The 17,599-nt window shown below is 45.6% G+C and overlaps 1 protein-coding gene across 6 annotated transcripts in view; it reads left to right on the top strand.

Moving 5' to 3' along the window:
* PRDM15 (PR/SET domain 15) overlaps positions 1 to 17,599 on the top strand; it is a 371,830-nt gene that overhangs the window by 160,593 nt on the left and 193,638 nt on the right. For all 6 annotated transcript variants that reach the window (XM_078656809.1, XM_078656805.1, XM_078656810.1 and 3 more), the window contains one exon: positions 9,074 to 9,161. In XM_078656809.1, the coding sequence (XP_078512935.1) occupies positions 9,074 to 9,161 (88 nt within the window). The remainder of the gene's footprint in view (positions 1 to 9,073; positions 9,162 to 17,599) is intronic.

Raw genomic sequence — 17,599 nt, forward strand, 5'->3', positions numbered from 1 at the left:
AGGTGACGAAGGTCTGTCGCCCACCCACGAACAACCCCAACTAGGTTATATCTAGCGCTCTAACTTGAGCTCCCAAATGGCCCTTCGGGAATCAGCGGTCCGGCTGACCGCGGGGGGGGGGGGCAATTCGAGCCACAGGGGCCACTACATGTGCCAACTCATTCAACAGAAAAAATGGTATGAGTCTACCTAAAAGAAAAAGAAAAAAGTGTTTGCCACTTGCGTGCCCCAAAGTGAAGAACTGCTGTTTCGAATCTTATCTCCACATTTCCTCAGGAGTGGGAGTCCTGCATTTCTACATCTTGCTCTTCCGAGTTGCCAGTCGCTCCCTGTTCCAGCTCTCGGATTGCAGCGACCAGAGGGTGAAGGGATTGTTCTGTCTGGTCCTCCGAGTCCGACATATGATTACTGTCCTCATTTTCAGTCTCTGTTTCCGTCTGTTGCGCCAAACAGCTGAACCTGGATCCCGGTGCCGTGTCGCCGTCCGCTGACTTATCCATGTTCCGGCCTCCCCTGTTCGTCGTGTGTTGGTCTGGGTATGGAGGTAGCTGCGATTGTCGTCTCGTGCGTGGATGTTGCGATCTTTGGGCCTTGGGCGGACTCTTCCGGAAGCTGGCAGCCGCCATCTCATTACGTATTCTACGACCCTCCTCTTCAGCTTCACGCAGCAATGGTCTCTCTTCCAGCCATTGCCAGGCCTCCTCCGGACGATTGAAGAAGTGGGACCTGCCCTTGAATAACACCTTCAGTTTCGCCAGGAAGAGCAGCATGTACGAATGTTCAATTCTCGGAGCTTCGCTTTCACTGCGTCATTGGAGCGTCTTTGTTTTTGCACATCCTGACTGTAGTCAGGGAAGATCATGATATTAGTGGTCTCGAACCGCAGTTCCCCTTTTTTCCGGGCTTCCCTCCGGATAAGATCCCTGTCTGCGAAATTAAGGAACTTTGCGATGATTGGTCGTGGTCTCGCACCCTCCGGTGGTTTCGCTAACAGGGCTCTGTGCGCCCGTTCGACAACAAAACAGTTCGAGAAGGGGGCCTGGGGAAACATGGACGTTAACCAGGAGTGCAGGAAGGCAGCAACATCCGTCTTCTCAATTCCCTCTCTAAATCCCACGAAGCGCAGGTTGTTACGCCTTGCCCTATTTTCGGCATCGTCAACCCTCCACAGCAGCTGTCTATGGGACGCCTGCAGCTCCGTCATATCTTTTTGGAGGGTAGTAAGGGACTCTTCCGCGTCAGTAATACTGGTCTCTGCTGTATTTACCCGTTCCGACAAGTTTCGGAGGTCTTGGCGTAGCAGAAGGACTTCCGAGCCCACCTCCCCTATTTTAGTCTCTAGTGCCGCTCTCGAATCTTGGATGTCTGTCCTCGATGCCTGAATTGCCTCCAGAAGCATGGCGGTGTCTCTGCGAGTGCCCAGTCCCATAGGGGTCGTCTCCTTCTCCGCACGTGTCGTGGCATAATTGTCTGTGGTGTCTTGCCTCGCTGGTCTTGTCACCGGGTCTTTCTTCCCCATTATGGCGATGTGTCCCTTCCTGGCGATGTATTCCGGCGCCGCAGGTGTAGAGTTGGGGGGTGGGGATAAAGGCCAGTTGGCTCAAGGCCCTCCCGGATGTGCCGCTGAGTGGGAGGCAGGATGGGGATCTCCAGCCGGCTGCCCGGGTCTCCCGTGTGACACAGGTACGGGGTGGGGGGGGACGCGCATACCCACCCACCTAGGCGCGGAGGTGCGCCTCGGGCCCCAGATTCCGAGGGACCCGACTCTTCCAAGCGGCCGAATCCCCAATGTCAGGCGGCGAGGTTCGGGCGCAGGGAGGGCAGCACCCCTCCAACCAGGTCCCTCAGGCCAGCGGGGTGTCAACCCTGGTCGCCTCACAGAGCGTCCTCAATGTGCACGATGCCCCAATATGTGGCGAGGGGGGGGTTGTGGAGGGCAGCTGCTCACTCCCCGCACCCCACGTCCAGTCGGAGTCTCAGGCGGCCCGGGGGAGGGGGTTCCCCGACCCGGCGGGCGGCCCCGGCTTTACCCGTCCAAGTCGCCTCAGTGGTACGCGGCACTGCGCATGGGATGGGGGGGCTCACCGCTAGGTCTGTCCGCGCGCCTCCGCCGTTAAGCTGCCTCCCCGCAGCCCGCTCCTCTGCTCCCGCAGCTGCGTGGCTTTCCCGGCTCGTATCTAGGCCGTTGTCGGACCCGGTCAGGGTGCAGGGCTCAGCACAGCGCACTCCTCCTCTCAGCGCCCGCCTCCAGCACCGGTGTCCGCACCCCCGAGTGGCAACCGAGGGGGATGGGGGGGTCGCAGATGTGTTTCCAGCGTCGGCCAGGTTCTTCTCTCACCTCCGATGGGGAGCCGCCCCAGGCGCAACTCGCTCCAGCGCCGGGAGGTCACAGTTTTCAGGCCGGCGGAGCGCAGTGAGCCGCCATCTTGGGGACTGGTATTTCGTGCCCGTGGAGTTTCACCGCCGATTCCAGCCCTCCTCCAGCGTTTATCTTGGCGCTTTTGGTCTCCGCTGGTGCGGTCCTCTGAATGCTTCTCCCGTAGACGGATTTCAGTGGTTTTTAGCGGATTTAAGCAATTATTTGCATCGGATCTAGTGCAGTCTTGTGGGAGCTACGCTGAGGCACGTCTCACTCAGCCATGCAGTTGGCCACGCCCCCGTTCTTGTCTATTATTGACCTGAAAGCCAGAGACCTCCAAAGGTCTCCATATGTCACGTCAGGATCGGAACTGCCTCCCTTGGGTAACGGACACTAATAAGGGCATTGTCTGTGTACAGGGACACATTGTGGGTAGTGTCGCCTACCAAAATCCCCTTAGTCCTTCATCTCCTGACATAACAGGGCAGCCAGGGGCTCCAGTGCCAAGGCAAAGAGCAATGGTGAGAGTGTGCAACCCTGACTGGGGCACCTCCCTACAAGCCAACTCTCCAACACTGCACCTTCTCCCCAGGCCATGGGCTCCGTTTACGGTTACTGTACCAAATCTCTAAAGTAAGGGCCAAAGCCCAGCACCCTCAACACCACTATAAAATTGGATCAGTCCACAGTAGCCAAGGCTTTCTCCAGATCTACAGCCACCAGTGCCATTTCCTGCTTCTCATCAACCACTGCATGCAAGCTGTGTCTGTCATTAGATTTTAAGAGCTGTGCTCTGGCCCTGGATAAACCCACACTGGTCATCATGCACTAGGTCATGTATTATGGCCTGCAATCAGGTCGTCCGAAGCTTACAAAGCACCTTAACATCCGCATTAGTCATGGTGAGGGGTCAGTTAGCAGAAGGGTTCACAGCATCCCCTCCAGGTTTGGGCAACAGGCAGATAACACCCTCATACATGGTGAGAGGGGAGAATCTTCTGAACTTGCACCTCCTGGAATACCGTCTACAGGTGATCCGACAGTTTTGTACAGTACGTTAGATAGAACTCTACCGGGAAGCCATTGCATCCCTGTGCCTTACACTTATTTAGCTCCTGCAGGAAACCCCTCCGCTCATCCAGCGTGAGGTCTGAGTCCAGTTCTTGTACACAGTCCATAGCAAGCCCTGGAAGCACCATCCCATGGAGGTACATCCCCAATGCATCACCACTAACTGTTTCTGTAGCCCTTTACACCTTATGGAGAGAGGCTTGAAAGGTCATAAATATGGCCTGTCGGCCAGTGATGGTTTGCTCGCTTGAAAGACGCAGGTGCACTATAGGCGGCACCTCCTGTTACTGTTGTAATGTCCAACCCAATAGCTTTCCTGACTGTCTCCCTCCCTGTGCTGAAGTGTGTACTTATCTAACTCATTCCAGAGGCCTTGTAACCTCCACCCCGTCTTGTCTCCAGCAATTCAGCCTTTCCCTTTTGAAGTTCAACCAGCTGTTCCTCTTGCCATACCACATCAGCCTCTAGCTGTTTGAGTATCCCAGTGGTGGACCCTATTCAAGCACTGTGTATTACTCCTTTTGTAGCCTCCCATTCATTGGCCCTGGTAGTCGTTGTGCGCCAGTTATGTTCCATGTAATCCATCAGTGCATCTACTAAGGTCGCCATAAAGGAAGCATCACTCAGGACACCTGGAAGTAAGCGCCAACTTCTTCTATGTGCTACCTTCTCCTGCCATTGTATTTGCAGGAGTGCCACCAATATCCTATCTAGGCGACTAAACAAATTGTGCATTAAGGAGTGACAGGTGTATTCTTGTGCCTGCAGGTGAAGTAGTCTTCAGCTATCCAATAAAACCCAGATTATGCATGACCGCCAAGAGCGACCTGGTCATCAGCAGTTTTGTTCAAGCCCAAAATGGGTGTCTGTCTTTTATGCCATCTGCTACACAACTATAGTCCCCTACCTAAGGGGAGCCCATGCTGTCCTGTAGTAAGTCTTGCATCTGTGAGAAGTAGTGCCTATCATCATTATTAGGCGCATATGTGTTCAGAATAGTGACGACCGTCCAGTCCAACTTGTCCTGCACCAGTATGTATCGGCCCTCCATGTTTGCCTATGTATATGTGTAATGGAAGGGCACCCCTGGGCTATCCAAATTGCCACCCCTTTGGCATATGAAGAGTATGTGGCAGAGTACAGCTGTCCCTTCCATTTGTTCACTAGTTTCTGCATTTCACTGGTCATGAGGTGCGTTTCTGGCAAACGCGCTATGTGGACCTCAGAACTCTTCAGAAAGGAGCGTACCAGGTACCTTTTTCAGTAGTCCCTCAAGCCCTGGACATTTCATGAGATTACATTACTGGTTACTGTCATGAAAACCCTATTGTACTACTGGTTACTGCCATGAAAACCCTATTGTACTACTCCATGTCTCCCAAATCCAGAAGACCATGCTGCTCGGTGCCATCCATCTCCCTCCCCACTCTGTAATGCTAAAAAGGACATCTAGCAGCGACTCAATCGGAACGAACCCTGCATAACTCAAAGGCAAAGCAAACCAGAACCTCCACCACCTCCCACAGGCAAACTATACAACAAAAACCAAGCATGTTCGCCCATCAATGCAAACCTGCCAGGACCTGCAGCATAATCCCACAACATAAAGCACTAGGCCTTCCACTAAAAGTGGGATGGTGGCACCTGCCCCCGTGCACTGTAAGAAGTCAATGCATCAAATGTGGCTAACCCATCATACCTGCTGCTCGGCTACCCCAAGTAGAAACAATCAAATATTTGTAACCCCCCTAAAAAACAGAAGACCGAAAATGTCCCACCCAGTCTGCATCTCAATCCAGGCAGCTTAGTTCTCATGGCACATGACCAGCCAAGTCACATTCGCCAAATGTATACCAAAGGGCAGATGGAGGCTTAGGTGATATCTAACCAGCCCCCTCACTTCCCAGTGTTATTTTGCTGTGACATCTCCATCTCAACCAAGGATGTTATTTCCCCCTCTTTCAGCCTTCTTAAATGCATGTGAGGGCCAAGGCCCATTCTTTGCAGGTGCATAATAAGCCCATGCAGGACGTGAGATATAGTAAGTCAAACAACATTGTACAGGTCAGAATTGATTGCAAGACATACCGAGGATGTTTTGATGTGGATGCTTGTCTCTGTAATGGATTGAGCTTATATCTCTGAAGCTTTTGAAACCTTGTTGTGCTCAAGTAATAACTGAAAGTAGTAACTGCCTGTTCAGAGACTCTCTGTAGTACAAAACAGCCACAGAGGGAGCCCAATAACTTAGTAAACAGGACTCATGGCAGGCATTGTTCACCCTTTCCTGAGGCTGGAAACGGGGTTCCCAAAGAAATTCTCACCCACTCTCAGCATTGCTTCCCTCACAAACCAGCACTTAGTAAATCACTTAAATTAATTAAAGTTCAGAAAAAGGAGACTGTTCGGTAGCAATCCCAATTTTATTTCTTTCCTTTCGCCCCCCAACTCAGCTGTGTCACAAAAAACGCATCCACCACCCCTAATCCATTCTGCTTCTCCTATACCACAAAATATTCTTGCAGTTGTAATTTTTATGTCTGAACTGTTTCACAATGTCCGCTACATTTTGATCTCAGCTAAGCCTCTATCAAAGTTTTTGGGTGATAACGACGCTGTACAGATCACCTGTGGTTTTATCTCGATGATCACATCACTGATGAGTGGAAGACCATGCACTGGCTAACAATTAGAATAGCAGAGCTTGAAACTGCAGTATCCACAAGCTACTACTTGCAACTGTTTAAGCCACCTAGATCTTTCATTCTAGTAGTCAACCAAGCACCGGAGTTTGACATCTCATAGCCTTCTTGACACCCCCATATCCAAGTACAATAGGTCTGGTGTGAGATTCCCTATAACATGCATAGGCTTTCCTGTTTTCTGTTTCGATTTTTGGTCAATTCTGGTGGGGTTTTTTCAGTGTTTTCAAGTGATTTCAATACCTTAAACAGTGGTTATCAGTGGTTACACATTTTCGCGCCATTAAAAACTACAGAAAGTGTTTTTCCGGTGTTTATGGAACCTTTTGCTTTTATTATTGCTTGCTTTCTACACTGATAGCACATGGTATATAGACAGTGTAAGTATAGTGTATATGAGGTCCAAATAGATTTGTGCAAATTAAACTTATTTTAGTACACCATACGATACTTCTTCATTGAGTCTTTGGTCATGTGCGCTTGCTCTTTCCTTCCCATGTAAGCTTCTGAAAAAAAGAGCATCCCAACATTGGCACTTGAGATGGGCAACGCCAAAACAGCCAGTACACAATTTGTTAAATCTGGCCACTGACATAGCTTTCCATGCCAATACTGGTTCACTTGAAGATTGCGATTCTCAGGGCAGGTTCTACAACATTTGCGCTGATCTGGGCGCTTATGACCTCAGAGTTATTGAAGCGGTCAAAAATGAAGCAGCAATTTTGAAACTACGGAGGAAATGCCCCTTTACGGAGGGGATCTAAAACATGCAAGCCATTTCTCATTCATTGTAAAATAAAAGTCCCCGAATTGCTCTTCACCATTGCTTTGCTTACCAAGTTGAAAGCACTCTAACATGGAACATGTTGCAGTGCCAAAGTCACTAAAGGTGTCGCCCAGCCTACTCTCAACTATACTGGACAAATAAGTAGCAGTAACAGTCTGCCTACAAATGTTATTGGATGATAGTGTATTGTGGACTCACCAGAAATACTTTGAAAGCCATGCCACAGCACAAATTATATTTGTTAACTTATTTCTTTATTTTTTGAAAATCAATAAAATATATTGTCATTTTGTAAAACATTGAAGGATGATTCGGAAACAGAATGCAGTGATTCCACTCCTCCACCAACTGCTGAGTTCCTGGCAGCATTTATAGCCTACACCGAAGGTTGAACACCCTATTCACAAAGATCATATATTCAATTAGGAAACCAATTGTACAAGCAAAAGGTTGTCTTAGCAGGCAGATCGGCAGTTCATTAAATTTGACTAGAGAGCTTGTTTCTGTACCCAGAGACCTTAGTCTTCCATCATCTTCGTCCTCTGAATCTAGGCAAGCTCAAAAACGTCGGCAATAATATTGTGGTGTCCCTGACCAATGGTGCTAAAACTAATTAAAATATGAATTTTGTTAATCTTTCTGGAAAATGTATTGCCTGAGAAAAATGCAGGCATTTTCTGACAGCGTGAAAAGTATGCAAACTAAATTCTCACACTTCATTTAAGATGCATGTGGGTGGGATAAAATCAACGCCTTCAGTTGATACCTACCTGTGGCCATATAGTGCTCTTCAGATACAGTTATTTTCCCATTACTAATTAAGGCACATCTTAAATGTATTCCTTAAAAGTGGCACAGTGCAAATGCTGCAATGAGCACTGAAGTAAAACCACTTCATAAGAAACCCATTTTAGATTTGTGTGACCCTTCAATCTTTAGGCCCACCTCTTAAATTTCATTATTGGTGGTGGTGCAAGATGGGGTTCAGACTTTTAGGGTCCATTTAGGTTTAGCAACCTGACAGGCAAATTGTGGTTGTGGCAGTGATAATGCAGTGCCTCACTCATATTGTGGCTATGAATTTAAGATGTCTCTCATTGTGACGTAAATGTTTCCACAAATTGCCTCTCACATAAGTGGCGAATGTTATGCAAAGTGTTACCATCTGCACCTATAGACTAATACACACAGTTTATAATTTGTCTCTTGCTTGGACCGGGTGAACTCTAGGTCAATTTTGTGCAGGTTTAATCGCTAGGATTCTGTTAACATAGAGGGATGAAGATGATGGTTGTTTTATATGATGGCTTTTGGACAAGATTGTATTCTGGTGTTAAACTGCATAAAAGGTTCAGCCCACTGACCACAAATCTGAGACCTCTAACATGAAAGAAGTCGAGTCTCTTCAGACTACAAAATGACTTTTGGAACTACTTTTTAAAAAATGGACTGTGGTTCAAAAAAAGCTACTTTGCCTATTCATTATACTGCCAATGTTATGATAGTCTGTAAGGGAGCCTACTGCAGTAGAAAGAATGTCCATTAAGCTCTCTCTTGTCCATTGAGGGTCACCCGCCGTCTGCTCCTTAGAGATTCAGGTACTGGGCGTCTAATTATGATCCCATATACACCACATTCTTAGCTCCATACAGTGGCCAGGCACAGGAGAAAGTAGAAATAAGCTGCAATCCTCTGGCTTCAGACTAGTAAATACATGTATGCATGGCACAGTTTGCTCACTTGTGCCCGTAGAGTAGATCTAGAGTAGATGTACAAGAGAATAGTGGTTAGTAATTGTTTCATTTGTTAATTGACCGCATCAATCGGGTCTATCTTGTAAGAAGTAAACAATATTACTAATAGTGGATATTTTATTCACATGGTTTAAAAAAATTTTTTTTTATTGTTTTCATTTTTTTTATAAACCCCATAAGTATGCCTCTCATTGTTATGCCTTGCTAGTAAAAGAATACCAGTGGCTAAGTGACTAGTAATGATCAGGTGTAATGGATACACTTGAAGCATTTAAATTTCACCATGTTTAGATTGCAGGTATAATGATGTAAAGCCTGATTTATTTGTTACCTGAAAGAAGTGCGCAGGAGAGATGCTTTTATTTTACTACTAACCAGGTTTACCTATTTTAACCCTCAGGTGGACAATGACTATATCTACATGTGTCCGAACTGTGAAAAAGCTTTTCGAATTGAGAGTGCACTTCAGTTCCACAACTGCAGAACAGGTGATTGCAAGAGACGTTTCTTTAACATTTTAGTTTTCATTTTGTTGCCAGTGAAATACAGTCTGTTCCTAAGCCCCTTTGCTGCTACTGACATGATCTTCGTTGTAATGACTAACCAAGGGAATACATTCAATTTATGGTTGGTAGGTAGGCCAGCGGTTCATGGTTGATGTCGGTGTATGTTTCTATTCGGTTCGGTCATTTGCCCTTCCAAATACAACAAATGTAAATCTTTAATAGCAATGCAGCACCAAAATGCTATTTTTTGACTAGCTGCTAGCCGATCAGTATCTATTGCTCAGAATAGTAGCTGCATGCTTATACAAACATCACCACAGTCAGACATCTTTCCTAGTGCTGCTCCTTATTTACCAACCCAGTTCTGTGAAGCTGGCTCACTGAGAAATCATTTGAAAAAGAAACAGAAGAAAAAAGTGCACACTTCCAATTATAAAAAAAAGGCAAGGCACAGTTCACATTCACAGAAACGTCCAGCCAAAATAGTAAACTAGTACCATCAAAACATGTTCCAAAGTATATTGTATATGTTTATACCCCAAATCCGAAGGGTTTGATTTACACTAGTAATACTATTCAAGAGGAACCAAGATGACCACACTCTTTGGTCCATCCTTTCACTGCCACTTTGTCCCTGCTGCATATGAATACCAGGGGTTGGAGGCACTTGCAATGCAGAATGCACTGCACTCAAAACTGGGTTCTGTAACTTGAGGACCATCTCCTGAGGTCTTGTATCAGCGGGTGGATTCCTCCTCCTTCCTCTAGGGACCAAACACATACTCTGGAGCGGGAAAGTGGTGGCTGCAGGTTGGACCCCTCCTGCTGCATCTGAGAGTTTGGTGGTGCCAGCATTTCAGTGGCAGGTGCGGCTGTTTAGGCTGGAGATAGAGTTGTAGCCTGGAAGGTTTGCTAAATTGAATTCTTAAGTGACACCATACTGTGGCCATTGTACAAAACTCAATGTAAAGTTGCCCCTCCCCCCCCCTCTCCTGATAATGAGAGTCTACAGGCTCCCTGGGAAAGCCCAGGAATTTGAAGCGAATCTGGTGGCATTGCGATATTGTGAACTGCTGAGCTTCAGGAGGTGATGCTGAAAGAAGCAATCCAATAGGAAAGTTCTTCATAACGCGCTCATTGTGCCACATTTTACCAGGATATAAGCCCAACTGCGTTAGAGCCAGAGAGTACTCCTATCATTGTAATGAAAGAATTTAACAGCCTCGCTGTGTATGCCTCCCTCACTCAGTAGGTGAGGGTCAACATAGAATTCCTGATTGCCAGGGGAAGGGATGTGCCTACACACAAGTAGACTCTTTTTTTCAAAAGGGATGGGGGCAATTTTAGAGAAACCTAGGCCTAGGAGACTGTTTGAAGCAGGGGAGATCAAGTCAAACTAACTCTTCACCTGTGTGAGTGAGCTGGACATGGGAAGATTTCATTGTGCTTATGTTTGAGTTCTTGTGGTTTCACTTTTCTCTATTCTACCCTTTTGACCACTGGCCTCCTATTCGAATCACTCCCTGCTTCGTGCATTATTGCGAGTTGTTAGTTTACACTGAAACCGGTCTGTGTGTGTGGCTTTATGTTCTCCCAGCCCATTTGAGTTTGTGGATAGTTTGACTGTTCAACATTTTAATACAAAAAATTAAACCATATAAAAGAGCTCTTGAATATACATAGTGCTGACTCCCATGCTTAGTTTTTAACTTTATGCTTCTAATCTTCTGGTATGACACCTAATGTCAATGACCGTTGTATATTAAAAACATAATGAAACAATAACCACATTAAACGTGTGGTGAAAATGGAATTGTAAAGGTTCCTTTTTCCCTTTGTCCAAAAAAGATATGGACTAGGCACAGAAAAGATGTTGCTTTTTCTTATCTCTTTACAGTGTTCCATGAGATGATGGAAAGGCCCTGCAAACTATTGAATAAAAGGAGCCAGTAAAATTTCAAAATGGGTGACGTTCGCCCCAATGTAATGCAAGGGAGAAATTCAAGGACCATCATTTCAAATGTAACTAGGCTTAATTGACTTACCAAATACATTTACAGTAAGCTAAACTCTAGTATTGGAAACAGAATTAAAAAAAATCGAAATCCCCATTCAAAAAAGAGTTACGTATCTGTCCTTACCCCCAGCATGTCTTTGGATGAATATGCTTATTAGGCTCTTTTGAAGACCCAGGCGGGCTGTGTTTGGAAGGTTTGGAACAGTGTCATTTATAACACCTAGATTACTAAACTATTCCCTTTGTGCATTTGACTGAAGGATTATTGTAGGAGGTGGAGAGCTTTTTTAAAGATTTTGGTTATTCAGCATAAAAAACTATTTCATGATGAAAATATAGTTTACATACACATATATAATTATCTTCTTAATATGAAGGTGCAATAATCACATATCTTTGTTATTCACCATCTAAAATTATTTTTTTATAGATCTTTACACTTTAAAGCACAAACAGCAGCAATACATCAGACCGAGCATAAAATGAGCATTGCCAGTTGGGAGCTGTGCAAAACAGATTCATCTCACCAAAAATGTATTAATCCTACTAACAAAAGCCATAAACATCTGAGCTGGCATAGCAGGATTCAGTGTTGCAAAAATAGCCTGTCTCTATATGTCGCAAATGTGAAAGTTTATATCCATAGCAATGAGAGGCGGGCTTATGCTATAGTGATCCATCAATACACCTTCTCCATCTTGGCATAGTGAAAGAAATTCACCTCATTCGTGGATCCATCAATCCTGGGATGGCCTGGATATGTGTATCTAACATTATTATAAATAATATGGTAAAATTAGAATCTACAAAGAACACCATAAGGTGCTAATACAGTCTAACTTTTAGTATAACCGTGCACATTTCAATAGCTCCTATGTGCTAGTGACTATATATTTTCTTTCATTACATTAGCCCTGTGCCCAATATTTCCCCATGGGGCTGTGCACAGATAGTCGCTGAGATCTTAGAAATTTAGCTGGTCTAAGTCTTTATGCAAGAACCTTCCCTGTCAAGGAACTCAGTATTTGATAAGAGATACAGATGGAGGGGGAGAAGACCACAGACACACAAAGTCTCTCTCTCTCCCACACCTAGGTCTTCTTGATTTATTGAGTTGTCCTCCACTCAGTTTCTCCAATCATCACATCTTCATAAATTGACAGGTGCAGTCAATTTCCTGGTGTAGGTGGCTAAGCAGTCTTTCTCTCCTTCAATCACAAGAACAGAACTTCCTGCATACATCCCAAACGTAGGCCTAGTGTGGACTGAGAGTAGCAGCAATTCAAACGAGGCTCCACTCCTGGGAAAATGGTATTGCCTACACTTGCATGCAGGGCTTCTTTACGTTCAAACAATCTAGAAAATGCAGCTCAAAGGAACTAATATCTATTCTTTCCTCCGAGGTATTAAGCTAAACACTTTATTCCGTAGAAGTGTAATGTTATTGTTCAATCTTCTGTGACTGGTGACTTTATGCCTTCTACCTCCCTGGGGAAAATAACACAAACTGGTCTTAAAATTGGTACTGTGTCCCTCCTATTGCCAGACACCTGCTATCTTTTGACCTGAGTACTGAGACTTGTGCTCTCTGATTATTGACAGTTCACTTTACTGGAGCTTGACCTTTTTCGGTCTCGCCTAGGCAGCGCTTGCGCTGTCTCTTTGAAACATGCTGTATTCAGCCATAGACATTAACCTCCACCCACCGTTTATATTGGCTCCTCTTAGTTTCCTTTGTAAATGATGGCTTTTGATTCTCGAAAAGGCTTAATAGTCACTCATTTATACCTCCGTAGTAAGATGGCTCTGTATATGGTATTGGCACTAGGTAGTAATATCGTGCAGTCCAGGGGTTCCCCAAAAGTTTACAGGGCTCAACGCAAAACCCAAAGTGCTCTATTAGTGGTAGTGTGGGCGAGCAGCCTTAGGCCTCATAGAGGAGTGTAAGACATTTATTGCACACAGGTGATCAATAATGGACCCACGACTCAAGAAGGAGATCCAGACCAATTTTATAAAAACTATACTTTGTGCTTTATTTTAAGACCCAGGTCTTCGTAATAAGGGAAGTACATTTTAAATAAAAATACTTTTCCCTATCAAAAATGAAAAAACCTTTTCACACAGTCCAACGGGGGGAGCCTCTGTATTCATGCTGCAGGCGCAGTCTTGGAGAGCTGGATAGGTCAGCCACACTGGACAAGAGGTCAGGATCGCTGGGGAGACTTCATTGCACAGGTGAGCCACTCAGACTCGTGCCGTGGGTGTCTGGTGCGGAGTGGGCTGGAGATGTGGTTCCGCCTGGATCCGGAGTCTTTTGATTTGGTTTCTTCTAGATAGGTCCGCTGTCCTCTGGAGATTGGAGTCTATACTGAAGGCCACAGGGCCACAGTCCTCCAAGGGGTTTTGGAGATCGCTGTGGCAAGACAGGCCGCACGTTCATTAGAGCAGGAGACCGGCTGGTAGGGACGGGGCCAAGGCAGTTGTCTTCTGGCTTCGGCTGCAGGATGTGTTCTTTCTTAGGTCATCGCTGATCTGAGGGCCTGGTCTGGGGGATTTACCTAATACTACATTTTAGGACCCATTTTATGAGAGTAGGAGGTAGGGACAATGGGCACCTTTACCTAGTGTGACTACACCCTCTGTTATGCCAGCCTCCTTTGGGAGGGGGTCTATGCCTAGCCCTGATTGGAGGGGTCCCCCATCTTCAAGATGCCGGGCACTGAAAAGTGAGCTTCACCTACCCCCTACCTTGGGGGTGGGGTGGGCAGAGATGGGCACATCTCCTACCTTTTTTAATCTTCCCACCGATTTTCCTGCCCAAAGTGGGGGGTGTAAACCAGAGGCTGCCATCTGCTGCTAGCAGCAGAGGCTGGGGGTTGCATTAAAAAGGCAGCAGGCCTTTGAAGTTGGGAGAGGAGGCATGACACCTCTGCCCAGGATGCATATTGTTTCTGGTCCTAAACAGAAGGGGCTCTTTACTCAGGGGTCCACAAACATGTCTGGTGGTGGCTGGCTGCTTACAGCCAGCCAGGAGCCACACCAAGGTTTGTTGAGTTTCAGGGGGCACCTCTGAGGTGCCCACTGGGTACAAAACCAGGCAAAAAGTAGGGGCTAACAAAACAAAAGAGGCACTTTCTCACAATCTCATTCTCTACTGTTACGTCCCATGAGGACAGCCCCTCTTACATGTGTCCTTACTCTCTGTTTCATTAACTGCTAGTTTCTTTTCTATTTATTTACTTTCGTAGCAATCGCGCCACACCACACTTTAGCTTTAAACATCTGGTGTGCTTCGAATGCCACAAAAGTGAATAAATACAAAAAGGCGGGCAACCACCGCATTTCTTTCCCATTTATTTACTTTTGTAGCAATAGCGTCATGCCACATTTTAGCTTCAGATGTCTAAAGTGTTGGGTAAGGCAAATTACTTTCTGCAGTCTTTTCTTGCACCTGTGCAGTGTTGCATCTCCCTCCGTCCTGCGCCCTGGAATTTTAGTGTGTGCATTATGGGTTTGACCGAAGTTGAGTAAGACAACAGGAGCAGGCTAGGCTCTGCCCTGCATCCTGTGTTTGTCAGCGAGGGCTGGTGCTAGGGAATAAATAAGGCCGGCCTGGACCCGGTCCTGGAGAAGAGGTGTATTGTTCATTATTGCAGGGTACAGGACCTTATAGGGCTAATAGAGGTTCACAGGAACACCTAGTAACCGGTGAAGGTACTGCACCCTTTCTTTGCTTCATTGATTTTCTTTTATTAGTCATGCTAATGCTAGGATATTTTTTGTTTTGATAAACAACTTTATTGTTTTTTTGGAAAGACAAGCACCAACCGCACAGCAGTAGAAAGCACCAATATTGACATAGTACAGTAAAAGAAACACAGGCATCACATGACAGTCCTGCCCCCAGCTGTAGGCACACACTTCTCGTCTAGAGGACAGGTTATTCCATGGCCCCCAGCCATTTGCCCCGCACCCTCCGATGTTTCTTAGGGCATCCTCGTGCCTCGTACATAGGTTTTTCTTGAGCTGCGCACCAATCCACCCCCTTTGCCCTGTCTCCAAACTTGGTGGTGTGTGAAGTTTCCAGGAGCGGCAATGTCCCTTTTGGCCACAACCATGGCAGTATTGTAAAATAACTTCTCGTTCCTTGACCCTTCTAGCCCGTCAGTAATCCCGAGAAGGGCATGGTGTAGATCATGGGGAACTTCCCACCCCAGGACCTCGGACAGTTCACCCTCGATTTCCCCCCAGAACTGTGCCAATCGAGGGCATGCCCACACCATGTGATAGAAATCGGCCCGGTCCTGACTGCACCTCGTGCACGCATGGGAAGGGGAAAAGCCAGCCCGGTGTAAGCGTAGCTGGGTTAAGTAGGCTGTGTGAATATAGTATAATTGGATCAAGCGGAGTTTAGCTGATGTGTTAACCATTTTGGGGGACATGAGGGCATCACACCAGTCTTCTTCATACAGAGGGTCCACCCATTCCTCCCATTGGCCCCTGAGTTGGTCAAGTGAGGTCGGAGTGTTGTTGACCAGCGTCTTGTAGATGCGGGAGATGCCCCCCCCTCCCCAGGTCACCCAGCATGATCTGCGCCTCGGGGGCTGCTAGGATATTTTTTACGGAAAAAAATTCTAACAAACATTCTAATTTGCAATGCCTATAGCTCTAAATGTAACTAGTGTGAGACTAATTGCATTGCAGATGCTTGTTTTGTTTTGGCAATGGTTGTTTGGGTGCAGGGATTTTAACTATATCTACAAAGGAAACTCATTAGTTATGCTAAGATGTCCAATGGTGATTATGCAATTAAAGACCATTTGAACATGGCAAATATAAATTGAGGTAGCTACATTGTGTTCTATTTGTCTGGCACATCTGGCCCATTGAATTATTTTATTACAGTGTTTGTTCACAAAATCTGCAACCCATTGATTTATTTTATTACAGTGTTTGTTCACTAAATCTGCAACCCAAACTACATCTATCGGCTGGCGTACAGTAGCATACATTAACAATGGGCCAGTGTTCTAGAAAATATAGTGCCTAACATGAAAGTACTATAAATGTCTTATATATTGGTCCCAGAATCCATAGATTCTTTCAGGTTTCTTTCTGTGTCATGTTTTATCCATTCCTCTTATGTACCTATAATTAAAAATAATTATTTTAGTGTTTAGCATAGCTCTGGCTGTAAATTTAGTTTAGTCATTGTTATTTGATGTCAGATGCTGTATCGTCATTCCGAATCCCTATTATTTTCTAGAGGAAGTCTCAATTGCTCAACTTGGCTACTTCTGCAGAGTCCAACGCCAAATGCTAGTAACTTGGTTATCTAGTTTGAGTGCAAAAGTGCTAGTAGTCAAAAACAGCCAGGATACTGAATGGTATTGGGACAGTTACCATTGACTACCTAAGGGCCTCCAGAAACGTCATCACACTTTTGAGCATGTTGCAGGATGATTAGGTTTTAGACTTCACCATTTGAAGAAGTCCATTAAATGTATAGTAAGAGGCCTATTCAGGTGATTGCCATCAGCTTGTGAAATAAGTTGGTCTCTAGGTTAATTACTGTGGAAAAGCTGAATAAAATGCGCATGGAGAAAAAAAGAAACCCATTTATTATGCCACAGATTTTTGATTTGCACATATTTTAATCATGCAGAGAAAGCAGCTCCACCCCAAGAACTAGGGATAGTGTAGACCCCTCATAGACCAAGCCCAGTTGTAGCACAGTAGCCTGAGCTCAGGACCCCACATTAGCCTATCTCCGCCTTCTTTAATTATGTTGTTTCCCCTTTCCTAACTGCTGTTAGTCTAATGAATTCTTTAACTGAGGGCTGCTATCTAGTGAAATCCTTTATTTTCGAATTTAAATGAATAGAAATGGTTTGCTGTGAGCTAAAGGCGGAGAGGATGAGAAGGCTGTTCAGTGTTAGCTACTGAAGCTTAGGCCCCAGCAACAGGATAAGAATGGTGAATATGTAAAGAAGGAGCAGGATAGGGCCTTGGAACAGAAGACGATGGCACATCCCTCCCACACATCATGCAGCATTTCTTTGGCAGCTTGTCAAGCAAACACCTAGCAGAGAGGCTGAGTAGCACCCCTGTTGTATTAGTAGCCAAGCCTGAAAGTGGTTTGCAAGCTGAACCTACTTTTACCATTTATGGATATAAATGGATGTTGGGGAAATCAGCTGTCGTATGTCTCATATAAGTACGATCCAGCTGCATGATGTTCGGATTTCAGACATGTAAGTGTATGTACATGATTCATGTGCTAAAATAGTCTAAAGTGAAGTATTACCATGAGGCTGTAGCATAATTTCACATTAGTAAATCAGTGCCAATTTTCCTAAAGTCGGTTTGGAAGAAGTAGGCACTTCATTCTTGCAATTTA

The sequence above is a fragment of the Lissotriton helveticus genome, chromosome 8 (assembly GCF_964261635.1).
Source record: "Lissotriton helveticus chromosome 8, aLisHel1.1, whole genome shotgun sequence".
NCBI classification, from domain to species: Eukaryota; Metazoa; Chordata; class Amphibia; order Caudata; family Salamandridae; genus Lissotriton; species Lissotriton helveticus.